The sequence below is a fragment of the Crinia signifera genome, chromosome 2 (genome assembly GCF_055691185.1).
Source record: "Crinia signifera chromosome 2, ASM5569118v1, whole genome shotgun sequence".
Classification (NCBI taxonomy): Eukaryota; Metazoa; Chordata; class Amphibia; order Anura; family Myobatrachidae; genus Crinia; species Crinia signifera.
In genome coordinates, this window is record NC_139218.1 from 74,191,725 (window position 1) to 74,216,955 (window position 25,231).

Here is a 25,231-nt window from a genome sequence, read left to right on the forward strand (position 1 = left end):
GAAACACAGCTGAATCCATCATGTTTTGGGCCTGTTTCTGACAATTTCAATCCGACTTGTAGATCGGATTGAGGCAGGGCGGACTCTTGTCTGCTGTCCTCCCACCTGCCTTCCGTACCTTCCTGCCACGCTTTTAAGGTTCTGTCGCCTCCTGGCTGCATCCCTTCAACCCGCTAACCCGGCTCCGGCCGGGTGAGCATCACTCAGCGGCCAAATCCGACATTTGGATTTGGCCATTGCATTGAATATGTAGTGTTAGATCCATTTCTGTAAAAGAATGTCGGAATGGATCCGACACTAATTGCATATACTCCATGAAGTCATACTTACCTATCCTCCCGGAATGGCCCGGAGGGTCCCAAAAATGGGTCCCCCTCCAGCATTCACGGTTCTTCAGGGAGGGGACGGGGCTAAATTTCAAACATTGCACCGCTTCACCCCGCTCCCTCACAGGAGACCAGCGAATCACAGCAATTTCCATAATGGGGCGGGGCTTAAAGACTTAAAGTTCCGCCCCTGGAAGTGCTGCAGAGAGTCTCATCTCTGGGCTTCTCCCAGAGAGGAGAATCAAAAAGTAGGCAAGTATGCATAGAGTGCAGCTAGATCACGTTTAGAGAAAACAGATTTCCATCAGCATCTGACTTAGATAAAGCACCGTTTTTTATTGGAAGCTGAATGTGAGATGTGGCTCAATCCTGCACAATATCATATTACATTTATTTTTTATTTTCTTTATCAAGACACAAGTAAATTCAGTTTGTCTGTAGCAAGGATGTTTAACTTCATTCTGCTTTGTTGAAGCGCCTGTGACACTAAAGTACAGCCTGTATAAACTATGTGTTGCTAGGGTTGCAATTAATGATTAAGGGGGATATTAAATCTTCCTCAACAGCATTGAATAGGGAATCTTAGAATGAGCCCAACGGCCGCTTCTCGAGGCCACGCCCCTTCTCAACTTCTCAGGACATTAAATCCTGCCTGCAAAATTTCAGTCGAGCAGACCGAGAACAGGCCAGGGTCACAGCTGTCGGTCCAGCCTGATAGTCATGATCCAACATTTAATATCACCCTAAAGCTGAGCTTTTGCAAGTACAGTTGTGTAATTGATGTCAATGCAGTCCTGGTTTCTGTGACTGTTTAAAAACCATAGTCATGGGGTGACTGACACTGGTGTGTGCTTGTCTTTTGCTTTAAGTCTGAAAGTTCAGGGTTAGCAGAAAAATAAATGACCCACTATTTGGGCAGACTCACTGCACTCAGCAATAGAAATATGGTTTTGTGATTGGAGCATTTGTCCTTACTGAAAAGGGACATATCGAGCAAGCATATTAAACATTTATGTGCAGGTTCTTGGACATTACAATGTAGAAGCCTATTGAACATTTATTTGGATGCCTTTTGGCGAAATTATCTGTAGTTTACATTTTGTCTCATTCGGAGCAGTAGAACGCACTCCAGAGCCATCTGAAGTGGATAACTTATTGGGGGTAATTTACTAAGCTAAAATCGTAAAAAAAAAATCGTATACGAAAATACGAATTTTTTTTGGGTGTATTCGTATTTTTGGCATTTCCTATGCCAAAAATACGAATTTTCGTATTCGTATTGATGGGACATTTGTATTTACAAAAATAAATGATTACATCATCGATAGAATACGACAGAAATCACCATTCAAAAGAACAGTGATTTATACATAATTGGTGTGAATCGGCTGCGAATGGCCGGCCAAATATGGCAGGAAAATACACTTTACTTTCCTGTCGTATTTGGTTTTAGCCTGCATGGATCAGTCAGATCCGTGCAGGCTTCAGTGTTAAAAAAATAGAAAAATAAATAAATACAGTATGAAAAATAGTCAAATAAACACACACACTGACACATGAAAAATAAAACTTTAATACATCCAAAGCCCACACATACTGATACTTGCCTATCTTGAGCCTGTCGGTAGGTCCCTGGGTCCAGTGCTCCTGGGTTTGGGCCTCCATGGTCCAGGTCCGGGGGACGGGGTTCCAGGGTCCGGGGCTCCAGGGTCTGGGATCCGGGGCTCCATGGTCCAGGGTCCGGTGCCTTGGTTCCTGGGTCTGGGGCTGCACAGTCCGGGGTCCGGGGCCTTGGTTCCGGGGCTGAAGAGTCCGGGGACCAGGAGCCGAAGAAATCCATATGGGGACCTGTGGAAGGAAATCCAACTTACCAATGTCCTCCGGCGAAGATCACGTCCTCTTCTGTCTGCTATAGTCCTGGTCTACAGAAAATAACAAACACCGAGAGGAGAGATGCAGAGTGTTTATTTTACTATTTTTCATACTGTAGAACAACAAGTGCCAGCGGGCCCTTTAATGCCCCGCATGCTGGGACTTGTGGTTCTCCAAGTCCCAGCTTGCGGGGGAGGCTTGCTGGGACTCATAGTTCCACAGTATTAAACAATAGTTTATTCTTTCTTTTACATAAAGATCAGCCCGGTGACCACCGCACAGGGTCACCGGGGACAGCACCAGGCTTCAGCCTGGTCAGGTAAGTCCTGGAGGGGGGGACCCCTTTATTGGGGGGGTCCCCACTACCCCAGGGCCCCTGGCCAGGCTGACTGGTCAGTAGGGTGATGTTTTGGCTGCGGGACCTTATATAATAAGTGTCCCCTGGCTGTGACATTACCCTGCTGGCTGGTTTGGCCTGGGGCTGGTTCTTAAAATACGGGGGACCCCTACTCATTTTGTCCCCCGTATTTTGGGAACCAGCCCGGACCTGGAGCCTGGGGCTGGTTTTAAAAAATCGGGGAACCCCTATTTGCTCAGTTCTCTGGTTTTTAATTACCAGCCCCGGGTCTTTCAGCCAGGCTGCTGATGCGAGATACCCAGCTCAGCCCAGAGCTAACATCAGGGACAGCGCTCTCCCTGCTGTTTAGATAGGGCTTGGCCAGCCTGCTGTCATTTAGATAGCAGCGCCAAAATGGACAGGGGCGCATAGAACCCCTGTCCATTACCACACGCTGGCCCCATCATACATGGGGGAGAAGCGGTATAGTGCACATAACATGCGCTGATACCCTTCTCGCCCATAACGACCCTTCATACATCTGCCCCACTGTCTGTAAAGTTCTTCATGATTTAACAAATTCTACTGGGGGTTTCTCAAATTCTCTGATATCAGTCAAATCAATTTTAAATTATTACATAGTTTGATCCTCCCATCCATAGAAAGTATTAATACATATAACTAAACAAACAAGTGGAAAAACTAGATTAAAATATCATATACTGTATAACCAACATGACCCAATTCCTAAGGGAGATATATTTCTAAGTTGATATTGTATATGCATTTGAACTTGAGCCCAATTAATGTATGAATTTAAAATGTTTTTATATATCTTAATTACTCAATTAAACCCAGATAAAGTAGTTCACAATCTCCCTAACCCTAATTAAATGGGTATGTCTGTGTCATGCACATTGTGGGTATACTCATGGACAAACAGCGCCATTGCAGACCAGGATGATTGCTATTTTTCCTGGTATGACCTCATGTGGACCGCCTGGTATCCGTTACCTTCTTATGCCTATGGAAATGGATCTAAGTGGTAAAATTTGAGACATTGAGAAAAAGTGTTTCCATAAATCTTTCTATATGTTTCGAGAAAGGTAAAAGTGAAAACTCTGCGCATTCTGATTTTTCGCTAAGAATGTCATACACAGGAGTATACCGTGTAAAACCATGTATTCCGTGTAAAACCGTGTGACCAGACCATCCAGTGCCCATTTATCCAGTTATTATTTTCATGCTTTCTTGAAGCACTCTTTCTCAATGACATGGGAGATTTAATAACAAGGCGATGCCCTGCTTGCTAACCTATTATTAAGGCTGTTAAGCTAATTATAGTGATCTGGAATTCTTGATTGGGCAATAAATATATTATAATTGCTACATCATATGTATAGACAAACTGGTTTGTTTCCTTTTTTATGTCACCTGGGCGTCTATAAACATGCCAGCTGCAAGCTGAGCTAGTCAGTTTTGCTGTCAGGAGGCGCAGGAACTTCAGCAGGAGCAGACTTTGTCAGCATCACCTGGGTGACATATAAAGGTACACTTTTTAAGATGCTAGTCCAATGAAATAATTTGATTTATTATATTGTATTTATTTAAAGTTAATTGCATTGTTAGTATAACTGTATGCACTGGGACACTGGCAAATGGCTGCTAGCTTTGATTTCTCACAGGTCTTCTAGACAGATTTCCCTTGCACCTTACAGCTAATTTTTTCAAATTCAATCAAATATTGACTTTTGTACTTGGCTATTGTGGTGCTGTGTGTGCATTGTGCACAAGATATGACTCTACCTCGTAAGACCAGTAACATAATATATACCGACCTTACTGTTGCTATGTAAGTAAGGGTATAATACCAGTAGTGCCTGAAAAAAAGTATTTGGATGAGCACCCTGTGTAGTTAATTCAGATGCTCATTCTTAAATGTAAATGGATACTATTATGCAAGGTATTAGACCATGGGCCAGATGCACTAAGCTTCAAAAGTTATAAAATGAACAGTGATAAACATCCAACCAATCAGCTCCTTACTGCCATGTCACAGACTGTGTTTGAAAACTGTCAGACAGGAGCTGATTGGTTGGTTGTTTATCACTTTACATTTTATCACTTTTTGAAGCTTAGTGCATCTGGCCCCATATGGGGTAGATGTAAGAAGCGCTTTTATTTGGAAGAAGTGATATCACTGCCATTATGTGCGCTGATATAGCTTCTGCCCCATGTATGAAAGAGGAGAAGTGTGGCATAGTGCCCCATTTTTGACAATTCAACAATACATTATGTGAAGGCATATATATATATATATATATATATATACACACACACACACACACACACACACACATACACACACACACACAACTATTGGTCACTATGCACTTTAATATGCCATATATATCATCTATATATGTCTAGTGTGACTCTAAAACCCTGCCATCTGTTGGCATGAAGTGAACTACATCTACTAGCTTTGCGAAGCATCTGCTTTAAGTGGGCTTACACTGCTATCTGTTGGCGGCAAGTGAAACTACATCTACATGCTTTCGAAGCATTTGCTGGCTTACACTGCTATCTGTTGGCAGCAAGTGAAACTACATCTACTACCGTTCTAAGCATTTACTTGGAGAGGGTTTACACCGCTATCTGTTGGCAGCAAGTGCAAATTGCAACAAAGTAAAATAACTAAAACACCACACATAAAAACAAAGTAAAAAAGTACAGTATGTAAGTAGTACCTATAATAATAGGAATACAAATTCTATAAAAACAGAATAGATAATTTTTACAATGCCCCTTAATGTTTCTAATACTAGCTACAAATTTGCTAAAATTGTAAATGCAATTGCAAACACATTTATATCCTTTACTACGTAACATAAAATCTTCACATATAATTACAAAGTTAGCTCCACATTTACATAAAAAAATAAAAAAATAAAGAACATTTTTAAATAAGTTAGTATATGGGAAATGTATTTTCACTAAAACCTGTTAATCTGTATTTATTTGCTTTTCTAGACAATCATGCAGATCTTTGTCAAAACTCTTACTGGAAAGACAATCACATTGGAGGTAGAACCTTGTGACACTATTGAGAATGTGAAGTGTAAAATCCAAGATAAAGAAGGAATTCCACCAGATCAGCAAAGATTGATCTTTGCCGGGAAGCAGCTGGAAGATGGACGAAGCCTTGCTGACTACAACATCCAGAAAGAATCCACCCTTCACCTTGTACTTCGTCTGAGAGGCGGTATGCAGATCTTTGTCAAAACTCTTACTGGAAAGACAATCACATTGGAGGTAGAACCTTGTGACACTATTGAGAATGTGAAGTGTAAAATCCAAGATAAAGAAGGAATTCCCCCAGATCAGCAGAGATTGATCTTTGCTGGGAAGCAGCTAGAAGATGGACGAAGTCTTGCTGACTACAACATCCAGAAAGAATCCACCCTTCACCTTGTCCTTCGACTGAGAGGCGGTATGCAGATCTTTGTGAAGACCCTGACAGGCAAGACCATCACGCTTGAAGTTGAACCTAGTGACACCATTGACAATGTTAAATGTAAGATCCAAGACAAAGAAGGAATTCCACCCGATCAGCAAAGATTGATTTTTGCTGGGAAGCAGCTGGAAGATGGTCGCACTCTCTGTGACTACAACATCCAGAAAGAATCCACCCTCCATCTTGTGCTTCGTCTGAGAGGAGGTATGCAGATCTTTGTCAAAACTCTTACTGGGAAGACAATCACATTGGAGGTAGAACCTTGTGACACGATTGAGAATGTGAAGTGTAAAATCCAAGATAAAGAAGGAATTCCCCCAGATCAGCAGAGATTGATCTTTGCTGGGAAGCAGCTAGAAGATGGACGAAGTCTTGCTGACTACAACATCCAGAAAGAATCCACCCTTCACCTTGTCCTTCGACTGAGAGGCGGTATGCAGATCTTTGTGAAGACCCTGACAGGCAAGACCATCACGCTTGAAGTTGAACCTAGTGACACCATTGACAATGTTAAATGTAAGATCCAAGACAAAGAAGGAATTCCACCCGATCAGCAAAGATTGATTTTTGCTGGGAAGCAGCTGGAAGATGGTCGCACTCTCTGTGACTACAACATCCAGAAAGAATCCACCCTCCATCTTGTGCTTCGTCTGAGAGGAGGTATGCAGATTTTTGTCAAAACTCTTACTGGGAAGACAATCACATTGGAGGTAGAACCTTGTGACACGATTGAGAATGTGAAGTGTAAAATCCAAGATAAAGAAGGAATTCCCCCAGATCAGCAGAGATTGATCTTTGCTGGGAAGCAGCTAGAAGATGGACGAAGTCTTGCTGACTACAACATCCAGAAAGAATCCACCCTTCACCTTGTCCTTCGACTGAGAGGCGGTATGCAGATCTTTGTGAAGACCCTGACAGGCAAGACCATCACACTTGAAGTTGAACCTAGTGACACCATTGACAATGTTAAATGTAAGATCCAAGACAAAGAAGGAATTCCACCCGATCAGCAAAGATTGATTTTTGCTGGGAAGCAGCTGGAAGATGGTCGCACTCTCTGTGACTACAACATCCAGAAAGAATCCACCCTTCATCTTGTGCTTCGTCTGAGAGGGGGTATATAGATCTGCAAAATCAAACATCTGGAAATACTCTTATTTATTTCCTCAACTCAGAGGTGGTTACCAGAGATGAAAGAAAGCAACTCACCTATGAACATTGCACAGGTTTATATATGTAATACTGGTATTGATATTTGTATGGGTTCTCTAAGACATACTGTAACAGTAAATTAGTATATAAAGGGTAAATTGTGAAAACAAAGTAAAAATCCTTTTGGAAGGTCATGTGACCAGCTCATGCAAGTTTTCTGTCAAATACAGTATATAGATCTGAGTGCTAAAATGGTTTGGGGGTTGTGGATTTAGGCTGATCAAAGCATTCCTTACTAAATGTGGATTTAGTCTATCAACTTTTGGATTGTAACACAACAATAAAATGTAATTATTACATTTCTTAAGTGTTTCACTTTTTTTTAGCTGTGTAATTTTCAAACCCACAAATATTTTAACTGAGATATTTCCAAAGGACCTGATTTTGGTATGCACCTTCACATGCTCTTATCACAATGTTCTATCTATCTATCTATCTATCTATCTATCTATCTATCTATCTATCTATCTATCTATCTATCTATCTATTGAAAAAATAAAAATAAACTATACAAAAAAAACAAATTGAAATTTTACATACATTTGATATTATTAGATGTACAGTTTGTGGCATAAGCAATTACTTAACAAATATGTCCAGCCTTTATTAGCATATTTGGCATCCTTTCATTAAAAGGAGTTCTTGGTATGAAAAATGGTTGGCAAATAAGGTTTAAAAAGGGAATATGGGATGCAGTCACCCTACCGGAGGACGGGATGTTGCGGTCAGCATACCAATGGGTTAAATTAGACTGCTGCAAGTGAAGGAAAGGGTTAGGGGGCACAGGGAGGGTAAGTGTTCTCCCCTGTCTGGATTCCCTCCTTTGGGATGCTGGCATTGGTATACTGACCACCTGCATCTTGACTGCCTGTCATCTGTACATATCCTGGGAATATATATTGTACGAAAAAAGTGGGATATCCAAGAGAGGATATCGAAAAAGTCTCCCGGGTGGGGCACAGCCTTCTAAAATAATTAGTAACTGTTAAGACTAAACTTTAATGATACTAAAATTGATCCTAGGATTGGATCAAACGAAGGACATAAGACAAAGACATACAGACAACATTTACAGAGACGTATACTAGAGAAAGTAGTGAAATATAATTTTCTAAATGTCTGAAGATTGTAAGAGGAGAAATGCCTCAAAAATTCAATAAGCGGTATTAAAGTTATACTAAGATGAATTTCTAAAATTCTTTCAGACAATACGCCTCCACTGACCGTCAATAATCTCTAGTTGTAGATAAATATCAGTTAATAGTATATTGCAACATTAGCCCCCTGTAAGTAACAATACCATCACTGTCACCTGTTGTGTCTAGATGTCTAATTGGACATGAAACAATGTAGCTGCTTGTAAGTTCTACTGAAGTTTTTAGATAATAGAGTAAGATTTGATAGGGACGAAATACCTGAGTTGTATTGCTAAGGGAGTGGCTGCTGCCTGTGCATGTGACAGATGTCAGTAAATGCACAGTTGAGCGGACCCCGAGAGCGTCACAAGTATGGAGATAAAGAGAAGAGGTTATCTGCTGTTTCCAGGGGTAACCTGCCTGGCTCTGTTATACAAAAGACAGCGCAGAGTCGGGTATCGGGTCCCCTGGGAATGAGAGAACCCCGAATAGATATAGGCGGATAGTAGAGAGTACTCCTTCACTTTTATCCCTGGTGTATGCTGCTATCCACTGTGTACAGTAATTGCTGTAGTGAACAGTGGTTGAGCGATACCACCCTGGTAGTGAGGTGTGGAAAGAAGTATAGAGTGCACAATGGTTTGTGGTCATGGGATTCCCTTGGTCTATTCCCTGTTGTCAAATCAATGACATTGCAGAAAAAATGACACTTTGGATCCAACTATCCGCTGCTGGAATAACGTGCAAAGGTAGTAATACCAAGAGAGAAAGGAAAACAGCAAAAAATGTATCTCTGTATATATATATCTATATATATATCTATATATATATATATATATATATATATATATATATATATATATGATAGTGATGACCCTGTAATCCCTATTGATGGGCAGTAAGTGAACAAATTGGCATGAATTAATATATTATACATTTGAACATTGACATATTATTATAATGCCCTTTTGATTGTAAATAACAGGTTTCTTGAGAATACATGCAACAAATACAGGTTGAGTATCCCGTATCCGAGTATCCGTTATCCGAATTATTCCGAAAACCAGACATTCCAGAAAGTGAAAATAAAATATTTTTTTTGCTAAAAACTCACTGGGGACATTTGTAACAGCACTACTGAGGACATGATATGTAACTGGCACTATATATGTGCAAGAAAATGATTGCTTGGCCTTCAAATTCAATATCTGACATAGTACACAAATTTTGTTTCATGTTTTGAAACCTTGTTTTTTGAACACATAAAATATATTTGTGTGTATTTTATGTGGTAATAAAATATATTTGTGTGTATTTTATGTGTTTATACAGCATAAATGCAAGATACTTCAAAATACATAATTGAAATATTAAAATATTCCGAAATACGGAATAATCCGTTATCCAAAATTCTCCTGGTCCCAAGCATTTTGGATACGGGATACTCAACCTGTATAACGGTCTTAATTGTAACCACTTAGGAAGTCCTAACCACCAAAAGGAGAAAGAGTTGTTAATTGCACACTATTCCATATATTCCACATGTAATGTATATTTAATAGAATAAGTAATTTTACTGAAAAGCAGATGATCTGTAACTATTCAAATTTCTATTATAGTGTTTTTGAGGAAGTGCAGCGATGTAGTTCATAAAAGCATGTTAAGACACTGTGACCATAGTAAATGCAATATGGGCTGACTAAATAACAGTAGGTATTCAGACAATGCCGCAATGTGCTAATAGACTCACGGACATAGACCTCAGGGCGGTTGTTGTATATAGCTGGAAGATCTGAGAAATGGACCCAGGCAGGATCAAAGCACCGTGATGGAAAAAGAGGCTGTTGTTTGAGTGCAAGGGTGACATTCTATGGGATGAGATTTGCATTTTTTGGCGTTAATTAGTCAACAAAATGGCGACATTGCATTTTTCCGTCAAATCGCCAATTTAATAGGGTGCGCTAAGGGACTGAAATCGCGTATTATGTGCGTTAAGGCATGCGGACCAAAAGTGCGAAATTAATTCGCATTTTTATCGCATCCAGATGTTTGCGTATAGAAAAGTATACAACTCGCTTATTTAATGCAATGCGCATTCGCAAATCGCACTTTTTAGGTGTCTAATAATCGCACTTATTTCAGACCAGGTTCTGTTTGGCGATTTGGGCCAGAACTCATTTTGGTCAAGTGCACACATGGTTAATTTCACCACAGGTGCCCTCATTTTCACTCACAAACACCCCTACATAAACCCCAACATCATTAAGGACACCTGTGAGGGCTTCAGACATGGAGATTTTGCAGACTATTTTGGAGTTGCTTATCTGTGATGTGGGCCATTTGGAGGAGCTGCGCAGGAGGGAGGAAGCTGCGCACCAGATCCTGGTAGCCCCCCGACTACTGCGTACCCCACGTATGTATCGTGCTCGCCTGTACCTGGACTCCCTCTCCGATCAACAGGTTGTGGGGATGGTTACGCTGAACCGCATTAACCTGTTGGACTTATATGCAGGTGAGAGATGATTTGGACCCTTTTGGTGGAGCCAACTATGCAGTGTCTGGCCAGCACAAATTAATGTGTGCCCTCTACTATTTGGCCACAGGCTCCACTCAGTCTGTGACCTCATGGGCCTTGGGGGTTTCACAGGCCACTTTCTCTAAGCATTTTACTCAAGTGTTACTTGCTTTAAAGAAGTTGTGCCGGACATACATCATCAGCCGTTACTTTTCTGGTAAGCACATGTGCCCTGTACTCAAAAATGTACCTGTGGTGTAAGTGTACTCATAAACAAATTATTGACCAATACCATCTGTTTCCACCCACATTTAGCCTAATACACAGTGCCCAACGGATGCAGATGGTGGTGCTGACCTATCCCTTGCTGGTATCTAGCTTGTAAGTACATTTGATACATGTATGAATGAAGTTTGCAGTCAAACATGGCTCACTGGTGTTGTGGAACTACATGTGCCAGCATGCCCTGACACACTACAACCATTACAGTCCAAACCATGAGTGTCAGAGCCTTCTGGAATATGTAGATCCACAACCTTTGCCGGCCATGGAGTTACCCCACACTACTTTAGTGCAATCCCATTGTCATATACCATTACAATATGTTAGAATTCACACAATAATTGGTTTTTATAAAAAGACACAAACACAATGGTATGCGGTTAGACATTTTTACTTCTGCCTACTTTTTCAGACGCAATCTGCATTTTTGCAGGTGAAAGATAACAACTGTGGGGGCATGTTACAAGATGTTTGGGATTTGACAAAATTAACAAACATATATATGAGCTACCTTCTGCCAGCATCAGGCACCCCTACACCACTTCTAGAACCTGCACTAAGGCCACCAAGGGTCCTAACACTCCGCCGGGGTGGGGAAGTGGGGGAGCCACTTATTGGGGTGCTGGATACACTGCTGAGGGTTGATGCTGCGCCACCTCCCACATTGGCTTCCAGCTGCTGTATTTGGGCCTGCATACCTATTAAGGCATTGGTCTGCGCTGTACATGATTGGCTTAGTGCAGCTATACTTTGCGCCAGGCTGCCAATATGCCTATTCTGTTCCCTTATAGCAGAAGTTTGTTCTGCAAAACGGGTGTCAATGCTGTTAGCAATGCGCACATGAGTGCCTACACCTACCCGTACACTACGTGCAATTTTGCGTAATTGAAGAAAGGTGTCACGCATGTACCCCTGGATGTTACCTATTTGCAGGCTTTGGGAGGCCATGAATTCTATCTGCTTGTCCTTGAAATTGACCAAGGAGTAAGCTACTTGGGAAGCAGAAGCTGCTGTATGGGGTGTGTTGGTGGGTGGGGGTGGGTTGGGAGACACCCCACTTGGGGGAAGATCACTCTGTGATGAGGTCTGTATTTCTTCGTCTGCCACAAAGGTCTCGACCGGTTCAAGAATGATGTCCATTTCGTCTAACACCATTATTAAATAATCTGTTTGGTTGGTCCCTAGTTGTATAGCACCTGTGGATACAGATGAAGAGGTAAGTACTGATGCATATATATATGCCACACTGTCATCTATACTGTTTTACATAGGGCTTGAGATGCTGGACGCACATACCTAGGGGTGTTATGTACTTACACATGTACCCCGATACAGCATGTAACATTGACATTAATAATAAGTCACATGCCTAGCTCAGATGACATTCATTTCCGTTGCAATGTAGCAGCAGGAGATGAATGTAGTGTGAGATATTGTTGATGTGACATGGGTGTGTGTACTGTATGTGTAATGGCGTGTTTTTTGTTCATTTACCTGCTTCCGCAGATTCTGCAGCAACGGGCCTTCTTGTCTTGGATGCTGCAGCACTTCGGGATCGACAATCTGTACAAGGAAAGATGGGCAGCCATTATGGACCTTACAATGGATAAGCATTTACAAAACCCATGCATTGAAATGACTATAATGGACAATACTTCCTTTGGATTTGGACTGCATTATTTCTTCACCACATTTTTTTTTTTTTTTTAACACTATTATTTGGTAAAATTATTATTAAATTAGTGCCCACATGACAACTATTGGATAATCGGTGGTATGTAGTCATGGCAGCTAAACCACCAGTACACCTCTGTGTTTTTGGCCACATACATGTTAGGCTGCTAGAAAGAATGTTACAGTGTATGAGCAGTTGTGGAACTACAGGGCCCAGCATTATGAGCAATTTGAAAGTAGGAGCATGCAATTTCTTGTGCATGACCTTGCTGGGCTATGTAGTTCCACAGCAGCACTTTACTTAGCATAACAATACAATGTTATAAAACATTGGCATGTATGTTTAAGTTTGCATGGGGTCACACTTACCAGCTCTGGATGGCGTTTGCGGCCTATCAGTATCCGCCACGTGCATGCCAGGCAGGATCTCAGGGGGTATGATGCGCTTCAGCTTCACCTCATACGAATTGTAGCACACAGTGGTGGGGCTTCCTCCTCCAGTCTTGGTGGCCTCCTCCAACTCCATGGCCATTTTACTTTTCAACTGCCGTTTGATGTCGTTGAATCTCTTTTTTACATTGCGGACCAGGCACTTGTGCTGACTGATAGCGTTCACCGCCTGGGTAATGTCCTTCCACATAGCCCTTTTGCGCTGTGCAGTGGTCTTGTGGTGAGATTTGCCAAGCAAACGGTCAAACACTGGCAGGATAGCCCGGACAAGTGCTGCATTTTCCTCATATGAAAAACGGACCTTTCGGCCACTTTTTGTGCGGCCAGCTTCCACCTCCTCCTCCTCATTTTCTACTCCAGCCATGTACCCCTCCTCCTCCATGCCAGTGTCTTCCTCCTCCTCACCACCATCTTCCTCCACCTCTGACATGTGGCCCTCCTGCAGCTGGTGTGGGGAATGGTCATGGTCCTGGCTGTAGGATGGGGATGCCAGCGGATCCTCCACCTCCTCCTGCTGGGGCTGGACGCCCAGGGCATGGCCTGGGGCTGGCCTTGCTGTGGCCATGCTGCCTGCCACACTGCTGGCTCTCCCACTTGGCTGGCTGCTGCCACTGCTCCCTCTGCCACTGCTTCCTCTGCCACTCCTCACTCTGCCACTGCTCCCTCTGCCACTCCTCACTCTGCCACTGCTCCCTCTGCCACTCCTCACTCTGCCACCAACACCTCTTCCTCTACTCACACTGCCACTGCTCCTCTCCATGCTCCTTACTTCCTATCAAAGAGTGAAATGGCGCCAATGCCCCTTTATATAGAGGGTGTGATGCATAATGGAGGGGACACAGGTGGGCCAATAGGTTGGGGGGTTCTTACTCATGCGGAGACAGTTTTGTAAATCGCACTCCGGTTGGTCCAAAACTCGCACATGACCGGCGGAAGAACTCGCACTTTTTTGTGACTTAAAATCGCACCACTTCGCCGCAAATCGCACCTCTTCGCACTTTTCAGCCTCCAAAGCGCATCACATTAAAGATGCGAATTATGACTGAAAAGTGCGATTTGAAAAAGGGCGAATAGCGGCGATGTGGTGCGCTAAAAAAACATGCACATTTATCTCATCCCATAGAATGTCACCCAGATGTCTGCAGTCAGAGTGCGTGTTTCCGTGATAGCCAGGCGTCAGAATCCCATGATCTGGTTGTGAGTATTCAGCGGGAGCCAGCAAGTAATCAGCTGGGGGCGGGAGTCCGTGATCAATGCACCCTGAAATGGATGCATATATATTGTAGCAAAGCTGCAGGCTTGAAGAAACAGAGCAAGCTTTTCAAATTTTTAACAGAAATACATTACAAACACATTTAAAGGAAGTATAAGTATCTCCAATGTACCACAAGTAATAATATATTGAAGAAGCACATAACAAAACTATGACAAAAAAATCAATGCTAATAAGTGGAATAAAATTCTTATAACTGCTTAGGTTTACATGAATGCACTACTGATTCCTTTGAATCACTTCAGAGAATAAGGGGATTACGTACCGTTTCAGAACAACCGCCAAGTGTAACAGTAGATAAATAAATCCAATTATTCAATCAGCAGGTATATGTAACAACAATCATAAAAAAAACAGTACTTAAAATAAACTATATAAAATCTATAGACAAAATCGATAGAACAGGCCAGCTCATTAGTTAGCATTTTGTTAGTAATGATGGTACTGTAATAATAAAGTGTCCACTTTGATTGGTAGAGCAAAAAAAACCTCTATAATTTGATTAGCTCTGTAGTATCTGGCAGTTATTGGAATTAGTTGTGCTATAGTCCAGGTATAAATAGTTCATTCCACAGACAGATGCTATTGGTAATAAAAGTAATGAGTCTGGCCAGACATTTGCAGGTAACTTGCTTAAATATCACACAGACCTTTAAGATTGTCAGCTTTCCATGATCTCCCAGATGCTGGTGCCTGTGACCAACCATGTAAGAGTTATCTCAAGAGTCCACGGGTCCCAATGGTGGTATTGCTGAATTGCTGGTCTGGTGTTTAAAAGGCAGTTCAACTCCTGAAATTAGAAGTATGTGGAAGCACATTTTAGAAAATTCTTTGCACCATGTACTGAATCACATGCACCAATGGTAATATATAAATATATATTTTTTTTTAGAGAAAACAATAAAAATAATAATATATAATTTATTACAGTGGCTACCGAAAATAGTTTATGACAAATCAATTATAAACATGTAATATATCTATACAGAAAAATAAAACCATCTTAAAATAATATAATTTATATTAGTATACTGTTTTAAACTGATACTAAATATAAAGTGTGTGAATCAGCCACACATATATTGCACAGTCCAGGTGGTGCCCAACAGAAAGTCAATGATTGGCAGGTTACTTGCCGTATGTGCGGTGATAAAGTAAAGTATGTGGGGCCGCTGGTGTCAGCTCTGGTATTGGGACTCGGAACTCACAGCAGAGGTCCTGGTGGTTCAGCCGATGGTATACGTTTGGTAGTTGCACCAGGTTTGGAGGGGGCGGTGTCTCACGTTCACCGTTACCTGAAGCAGGCTAGGCGGGCTTGTTGCACTGCAAGACAGGTGTCTCCCACCCAACAATATGATGTATATATGCTATTCATAGGAAATACACCCTAGAATACTAAAATTATTGAGTTCTGTCCTACCACTACCATTATATCTGATATTTGAGGAATCAATAAACTGGAGGACAGTACCAAGGGACTGGCGCATAGCTAACGTAGTACCAATATGGAAGAAAGGTAGCAAAACAAACCCTGAAAATCATAGACCGGTCAGCCTTCCATCCATTGTGGGAAAAATATTAAAAGGAATATTAAGATATAGTACCCAAAATTTCTTAGAACAGGAAAAAGTGATAAGTAAGGCTCAGCATGGGTTCGTCAAAAATAGATCATGTCAGACTAATTTAATTAGCTTCTATGAGGAAGTCAGTAGGGGGCTGGACTTAGGGAAATCTGTTGATGTAATACTGCTTAATTTCGCTAAAGCTTTTATCACAGTGCGTGATAAAAGGTTATTAATAATACTAGGTAAAATAGGGTTAGGAGATAAAATTTGTAATTGGATTAAAAACTGGTTGCACAATCGGGGACAAAGAGTGGTAGTAAATAGCATACATTCCAGCTGGGGTACGGTCCAAGTAGAGTCCCCCAAGATTCAATATTGGGACCCATCTTGTTTAATATATTCATTAATTATATAGCAAGTGACATTGTGAGTAAAATTGCAATATTTGCAGACGAGATGAAATCGAGTAAGGAAATTAACTCAGGAGAGGATGTGGATACACTAAAAAGTGACTTAATTAAACTGGAAAGGTGGACGGAAAGGTGGAAAATGCAGTTTAACGTTGATAAATGTAAAGTAATTCATTATGGGAACAAAAATGAACAAACTACTTATAGGCTAAATGTAGTTATTATAGGGAATTCTGCTGTAGAGAAGGACATGGGGGTCATCATAGATGGAAAATTGGGTAATAGTGCACACTGCTCAAGTGCAACAGCAAAAGCAAACCGGACACTGGCATGCATTAAAAGGGGAATGGATTCAAAGGATAGCAATATCATAGTGCCTCTTTAGAAGGCATTGGTGAGACCTAGAATACAAACATAGGTTAACCAGGCTGAATATGTTTTTTACTGGAGAAATGGAGGTTGAGGTGATATGATTAGTATGTTCAAATACAGGATTGGGAATCATATGGGAGATGATTTGTTCACTAACAGGCTCAAGGAAAATAAATTCCGTACTGAATTAAGAAGAGAATTCGGTACTTGTTTCCTAGCATTGCGCCCGTCAGGTCCCATCGCATACCATAACTTAAGGTATGCTATGGGACCTGATCAGACCCGACCGACCCGATTTTCGGGGTTTAAAGACGTTCCCATACAATTTTAAAATCGGTCGCATTGCATGCCATTACAATGGCATGCGATGCGACGCGATTATACACAATTTTACATTGTACAGCCACCCTGTTGGCTGATTACAATGTAAAATGCCCCCCCCCCCCGACCTGATTTTTAATTGTATACCCACCATGATGGTTAATTAGTATGTCAAATGCCCCCCCATTGTTAGCGCCACGCCACGATCAATGCCAACGTGAAGCGTGGCGAGCGCAGCGAGCCCGTGAGGGGCAGCGGTACGCGTCCTCTGACCTTTTCATACCCCCACTATCCATGTCGGCGTGGAGTTGATTTTATATAGTGTGGCGAGCGCAGCGAGCCACCTAGCCCGAAGCGTGGCGAGCGGACGCAGAATACATGTGAAGTAATGCGCGTCCCCTCGCGGGGCTCACTGCGCTCGCCACGCTTCGGGCTCGGTGTCTCACTGCGCTTGCCACACTATATAAAATCAACTCCACGCCGACGTGGATTGTGGGGGTATGAATAGGTCGGAGGACGCGTACCGCCGCCCCTTGCGGGCACGCTGCGCTCGCAACGCTTTGGGTTGGCGTTGATTGTGGCATGGCGTTAACAATGGGGGGCATTTGACATAGTAATTACCCATCAGGGTGGGTATACAATGAAAAATCGGGTCGGGGGGGCATTTAACATATGAATCAACCATCAGGGTGGCTGTACAATTAAAAACCGGGTCAAATCGGTCGCATCGCATCGCATGCGATCCAGGTGCATGCAATGCGACAGATTTTACAAACCCGATGACATACAATCTACATCGGTGGCGCCGTGCTAGGAAACAAGTACCGAGAATTCTTCACCATTAGAACAGTAAAATTCTGGAACTCATCGCCGGTGGGGGTGATTACAGCAACTACTGTTAATGAATTTAAATCAAAACTGGAATCCTTTTTGGCCACTGAGGGAATCTTATAGATATGACTTACTCTAGTCAGTAGTTACAAATTAGATTAGGTTAAACTCGATGGACTAACGTCTTTCTTCAGCCTTAATTACTATGTTACTATGGGCCTTATTCTGGTTCGTGCGGCTGGGCCGTACGCGTACGTTCCGGGGTTTTTATTGATCTGCGCATGCGTACCATCTCCAATGCACAGGCGCGACCACTCCACAACGCTCACGGACGGGTCTTTCCGTGCGAAAAAACCTGTACGCGAGAGTACGGTCATTGGGGGCGGCATAGGGGCGTGTTGAGGGGAGCGGCCGAAATAATGAGGGAAAATGGGCGTAAACATGGGCGTACACGGGGGTGTGCACCAAAAATGAACGGTGCTACTACCGCTCGATCGGCGAAAGCACCGTTCATTTCGGACACAAAACAGGCGGCCGCCAACCGCCACCTCAGACCACCCCTACAGATACCGCATGAGAGCGGACGCCTGGGTCTGCTAATTAACGCTGATTACTACTCAAACACATACACCTGAATGTAATAAGCAATGCTGCAGTCTATTAAGTCCAAACCATTATTTCACTACCTGCAAGCCACACACAGCACTCAAACACATTGGAAGCATATCTTTCTATACTTCTCTACATTTAAAGGTTTGTTTAATTTAAGGTAAGAATCTTTTTAAGACCTGCTTATATATGCTAAGGTAGGTATTTGTTAAACATTTATACACATTCACTACGTGTTTTCATAGACTTTACACAGTAGCACACTCAATCTACACAAGTCGACATGTGTCAACGTGTTCACTCTAATACAAACATAGGTTTTGTATTTATGATACAAATACATAAACCACATCTAACAGCTACAAAGGATGTTTCAGCAATCTTTTAAGCCTATGCCCACTATTTTGCACACAATCTTTGTATAGTACCCAAAATACAGAACTGTACCACTTTCTGATCTGCTATGAATTGGATGTTACTACACTCTGGATGTAAGATGCCACCAATCACATTATTGCAATCACATATCTCTAACAAAGGATTCCTACATCTGCTTATGACACTGTAAACCATACCTCCCAACAGTCCCGATTTTATCGGGACAGTCCCGATTGCCAGGGCCTGTCCCGATGTCCCACCCACGGGCGGCAGTGTCCCGCGGTGTGGGGGGGCTGTTGGGAGTCCCCCCTGTCAGCTGCTAAGCAGCGGGGAATAAACGCTGTGCGCATGCGCACAGCGTCTATTCCCGCAGCCAGGGGACTGGGGGCATGGCTAGAGGCTCACAGAGCCTCTGGGTCATGCCCCCATAGCGGCAAAATGGGGGCGTGGCCTCGCGGAAGAGCCGCGAGTATAGGCAACGCCCCAAATTAGGCCACGCCCCCCGAAAATTTTCAACGCGCCTCCGGCGCGCAGGAGCACCGTCCCGCTTCCGGAACTGCGAATGTTGGGAGGTATGCTGTAAACTCATATATATTTAAATAGTTAAACATGTTTGTTCACAAGCAATTTTATCATGTTTGGCCGATTCACACATCTTTAACATACCTGTACCAAGACATGACTGGTTTTTTAGGGAGGACACATATGCATTCCTACACAAATGTCCCTTTTGACCCTTGTTTGTCTACCTCACCCACTCCATGAGGAAATCATTGTTCTGGACCTGCTTTTACCTACTTATGTAGGAGCTACCTCACCTGCACACAAACTGCTTTCTCACCTATTAAGTTGCTCTGCACATGTGCTGACACAAACTAATTAGCTGGGAAAAGTTGGATATGAACATGTGAATGGCCATGGAGAGGGTTAAACATGGGAAACTTCTACCACACTTCAAGAAATGCACAAAAATACCCTGGTCAGTAAGTACACATAAATTTGTTTGTTTAACACAAGAAATTACACATACAACAATTGTGTGGTAATTGGGAAAATAAATTTATTTGCTGTTCAGCATCACAGCTTATTTGACACTTTAATGTCATAAATAAAAATAAAATATAAAATATACACAAAAATAACAATCAGCCAGAACAAGAGGTTGCATATCTCCAAACATGTGTTACCCTGCAAATGCAATGGTGAAAGAAATGTGGACACCAGAATACGAACTGCAACAACCAGGGTGAATACTAAGCATGATACACACCACCAAAAATTTATCCTGCATTTCTAGAGGTCAAAATAAGAACTTTACTGCCCATGGCACGAAAATGGATCGATGGCCAACTCAGGAAGTGGATGTCCAGTGCAATTTAAACATTTGGGGTCCAACCACAGAGGAAGTGAACCAGGTGTAATTATTTTGGCCCTTTTTCCCCCTTTTTAGATGGGGCCTTGGGGACAGGGGCCTTTGGCTCTGATGGCTTGCGCCGTCTTCCCCTAGTGGACACAGGAGGGTCAGCAGAGGTAGAAGGTTGGGGAGCAGCTTGGGGTGGCCCAGCAGATGGGGGATTGTCCCTTAGGGACCTGGCGGTGGTGCGCAGCTCCACCAGAATGTCATTCTGGCGGCTGATTTGTTGGGCAATGCTTTGCATGCCAGCCGCCAGAGTGTCATTCGTGCGGTTGAAGGCCTCACACTGCTGCCTGTTTGTGGCCTTCCAATCTGCCAGAAATTCCCCAACCTGCTGCTGACGGACCGCAGCCTCCTCCCCTTGCTGCTCAATCCTCTCCAGCATCACCATCCACCTGGCATCTGATGTGTCCTGTGGCTGGGGGTGTCATGTTGGTGGAGGCTGGACCACTTGCTCCACCTGTGGCTCTGCAGAGGAAAATGCTGCCGGTTCATCCTGTGTTACTGCTTCTTCTAGGATAATAATTGAAAACAATGTCACCATCACATACACACAAAAAACTATCTTACCAAATACAATGCATTACTGTGACTTACCATCAAAAGCAGCATTAAAGACCTCCACCGGGAGCTCACTATCCATATTGGATATCCCCCTGACCTCGGCCACATCAATGACATCCAAGGCATCCTGCTCCAGGGGGGTATATTCCAAATTATCTGGCATAGGCCCCCTCCCGGTGGACATGCTGTGGTTGTACCGGTCAGTCATCTTCCTCTTCAGTGTAGTTTTGAAGTCTGACCACCTACAAGTTCAAAAATACAAATATCACCATGAGATATGTGCACCACTGTGCTAGTGAACATCATGACTATGTTACATTTCCTAGTGTGGGTGATCTTATGTTTTTTAGGCATATGTTTCCCACACACACATTAATGTCTCCATTATGAGGCATTTCAGTGTCTCATCTCATTCATTAGGCCACTAAATGCACATACATAGATCACTATGCAGAAATGACATCATCCATGGCCAAATTATGCACCTCCACCTGGTGTGAAACTAAACATTCCACCATAGCTTGCCAGTGTTGTTATTATGGAGTAATTTAACTATGGGAAGGCATACTGGGATGTGTAGTTTCTCACCAGCTACATGTGCACAGTTTGGACATTCTTGTTTCAGTAGCATCATATGGAACATGTTACAACAACTCTTTTTCAACAACACACTTTCTGTTGTCCCATAACATACTTCACATGAGCAGAACTGTGCCCATAACCTCACATCACACCAATGGTGCATGTTTCATATATAAATGTGGGTTATTAGACATGGTTGTGTTCACATGTGACATTGAAGTGTAGCACTATCTACAAACACACCTTTCTATTATTCTCCAAACATACATGTAACATATGTACACACATATGACATTATCAGGGGGAGAAACACACTTGCCTTTTCTTCACTGATAGCCAATCTCTGACCACTGGTGACACCTGGTTCACTTCCTCTGTGATCTTCACCCAAAGGTTTCTCTTTGCACTGGCACCCGGCTTCCTGGTTGGCAATTCGATCCAGGGGCGGATTGGCCCACCGGGACACCGGGCCATTTCCCGGTGGGCCGGCCCCTAAATGACTTGAAGCGGCCGCCTTGTCCTCTGGCAGGGGCCGTGGACTGCCTGACCGCGATGATTAGCGGCCGCAGCCGCGGCCGCAGCACTTTGCCCATAGAAAACATGGCCGCGGCCGGCCGTATCATTGCCAATGCCAGATGTCAAAATGGCCGCGGGAGGGCTGCTGCGCATGCGCGGCCGTACGCAGCTCCTCCCGCGGCTCTTTGAGTGTATCATGAGGTTGCTACTTGCATGATCCCCAGCAGCGGCACAGGAGTTTTTCGCGTGCTGGGGATCAACTTCATCTACAGCATGGGCGGCACTGAGGAGTCAGGGTCTGAGGTACTACAAATAATATGGCTATGTGTGGCTGGCACAAGTGGAAAAAAAATATATATATATATGTATATATATAAATATATATATATATATATATATATATATATGTGTGTATATATATACATATATATGTGTGTATATATATACATATATATATATGTGTATATATATATGTATGTATGTGTATATATATATATATATATGTGTGTGTGTGAGGGGATGTGTGCGTATACAGTGTGTGTGCGGAGGGGATGTGTGCGTATACAGTGTGTGTGCGGGGGGATGTGTGCGTATACAGTGTGCGGGGGGATGTGTGCGTATACAGTGTGTGTGCGGGGGGATGTGTGCGTATACAGTGTGTGTGCGGGGGGGATGTGTGCGTATACAGTGTGAGTGCGGAGGGGATGTGTGCGTATACAGTGTGTGTGCGGGGGGGATGTGTGCGTATACAGTGTGAGTGCGGAGGGGATGTGTGCGTATACAGTGTGTGTGCGGGGGGATGTGTGCGTATACAGTGTGTGTGCGGGGGGATGTGTGCGTATACAGTGTGTGTGCGGGGGGATGTGTGCGTATACAGTGTGTGTGCGGGGGGATGTGTGCGTATACAGTGTGTGCGGGGGGATGTGTGCGTATACAGTGTGTGTGCAGGGGGATGTGTGCGTATACAGTGTGCGGGGGGATGTGTGCATATACAGTGTGTGTGCGGGGGGATGTGTGCGTATACAGTGTGTGTGCGGGGGGATGTGTGCGTATACAGTGTGTGCGGGGGGATGTGTGCGTATACAGTGTGTGTGCAGGGGGATGTGTGCGTATACAGTGTGCGGGGGGATGTGTGCATATACAGTGTGTGTGCGGGGGGATGTGTGCGTATACAGTGTGTGTGCGGGGGGATGTGTGCGTATACAGTGTGTGTGCAGGGGGATGTGTGCGTATACAGTGTGTGTGCGGGGGGATGTGTGTGTATACAGTGTGTGTGCGGGGGGATGTGTGCGTATACAGTGTGTGTGTGCAGGGGGGATGTGTGCGTATACAGTGTGTGTGCGGGGGGGGATGTGTGCGTATACAGTGTGTGTGCGGGGGGATGTGTGCGTATACAGTGTGTGTGTGCAGGGGGGATGTGTGCGTATACAGTGTGTGTGCGGGGGGGATGTGTGCGTATACAGTGTGTGTGCGGGGGGGATGTGTGCGTATACAGTGTGTGTGCGGGGGGGGGATGTGTGGGTGTTCATCTACAGTATATATGTGTGTGTATATACTTAGTATGTGTGTGTGGGGGATATGTGCATTTACAGTATGTGTGTGGGGGGATGTGTGCATTTACAATATGTGTGTGGGGGGATGTGTGCATATACAGTATGTGTGGGGGGATGTGTGCGTATACAGTGTGGTGTTCATATACAGTATATATATGTGTGTGTATAGTATATGTGTGTGTGGGGGATGTGTGCATTTACAGTATGTGTGTGGGATGGATGTGTGCATATACAGTGTGTGTGTGTGTGTGGTGTTCATATACAGTATATGTGTGGGAGGGATGTGTGTATATAGTATGTGTGTGTGTCGGATGGGGGGGGGGGTTGGTGTATATGTATATATATATATATATATATATATATATATATATATATATATATACACACAGGTGTAGGGTCCGGCACTCCAAACGATGTGAGCTGTTAGCAGTCGGTGCCTCCACAGCTCAGCAAGAGCAAATATAGGCAGTGGTGGTGAGGCACTCACGACACTCAGGAACACAAATGGTATGCCAGTCAAGTATGCATCAACGTTTCAAATTTAATTTGTCATCAGGATGACAAATTAAATTTGAAACGTTGATGCATACTTGACTGGCATACCATTTGTGTTCCTGAGTAAGTGGCGTGAGTGCCACACCACCACTGCCTATATATATATATATATATATATATATATATATATATATACACATACACAGTATGTCTGTGTGTGGGGGGAACGCTAAGCAGAAGTGCCCAGCTCACTATTTTTGATGTGCTGTGTCTCCAGGCTTCCTTGACTTCCGCCGCCGTGTCCATGTCTGCGTGCTGTCCACCAGATTAGCGCATCTGCTGTAAGGGACTCCCTGCCACATGATGAAACTCAAGCAGGTGCAAAGGGCAAGGTTAGTACACTACACTACATTGCCCCTGACAGCCCAAACCATACACCCCACAGCCTAACCCTAACCATACACCCCGCAGGCATGCTAACCCTAACCATACACCCCACCCAGGCAGCCTAATCCTAACCATACCACCCCCCATAGCCCAACCATAACGCCCCCACACAGCCTAACCATACACCCCCCCACACACAGCCTTGCTCTACCCATACACTCATACTCCCCTCCCTGCATCCTCTGTCACTCTGCGTTCCCCCCTCACACTCTGCGTCCCGAGCCACCATGTCCCCCTCACAATCTGCGTCCTATGCCACCCTGCATACGTCCTCCCAGCATTCTATGCCACCCTGCGTCCCCCCTCCCATGCGCCAATTCTGCAGCCTGAGGCTGGGGACATAGCCAGCAGCTCAGAGAGCCACTAGCCATGCCCCTCACAGCGGGGAAAATGGGGCGTGGCCTCGTTGGGTGGCCACACCCCCATATCGCTAGGCCACACCCCCGAAAAAAATTACGCGCGCCTGCGGCGCGCAACAGGTGCCCCCCCCCCCCGCCCCCCCCCCATTAGGGCTGCTTCAAGATATTTCCCAGGCTGGTTTCAATTCCCAATCCGCCCCTGATTCGATCCATTCTGCACA

At 43.8% G+C, this 25,231-nt stretch overlaps 1 protein-coding gene across 1 annotated transcript; it reads left to right on the top strand.

The window, feature by feature from the left end:
• Nucleotides 1-5,574: 5,574 nt before the first annotated feature.
• Nucleotides 5,575-7,176, top strand: UBB (ubiquitin B). The gene has a single exon (XM_083170690.1). It carries the CDS (start codon nt 5,575-5,577, stop codon nt 7,174-7,176), a length of 1,602 nt encoding a protein of 533 aa, XP_083026816.1.
• The last annotated feature ends 18,055 nt before the right edge of the window (nt 7,177-25,231 follow it).

Bases quoted from the DNA above. Each gene is read 5' to 3' on its own strand.
- UBB (XM_083170690.1), top strand. From the start codon at position 5,575: ATGCAGATCTTTGTCAAAACTCTTACTGGAAAGACAATCACATTGGAG.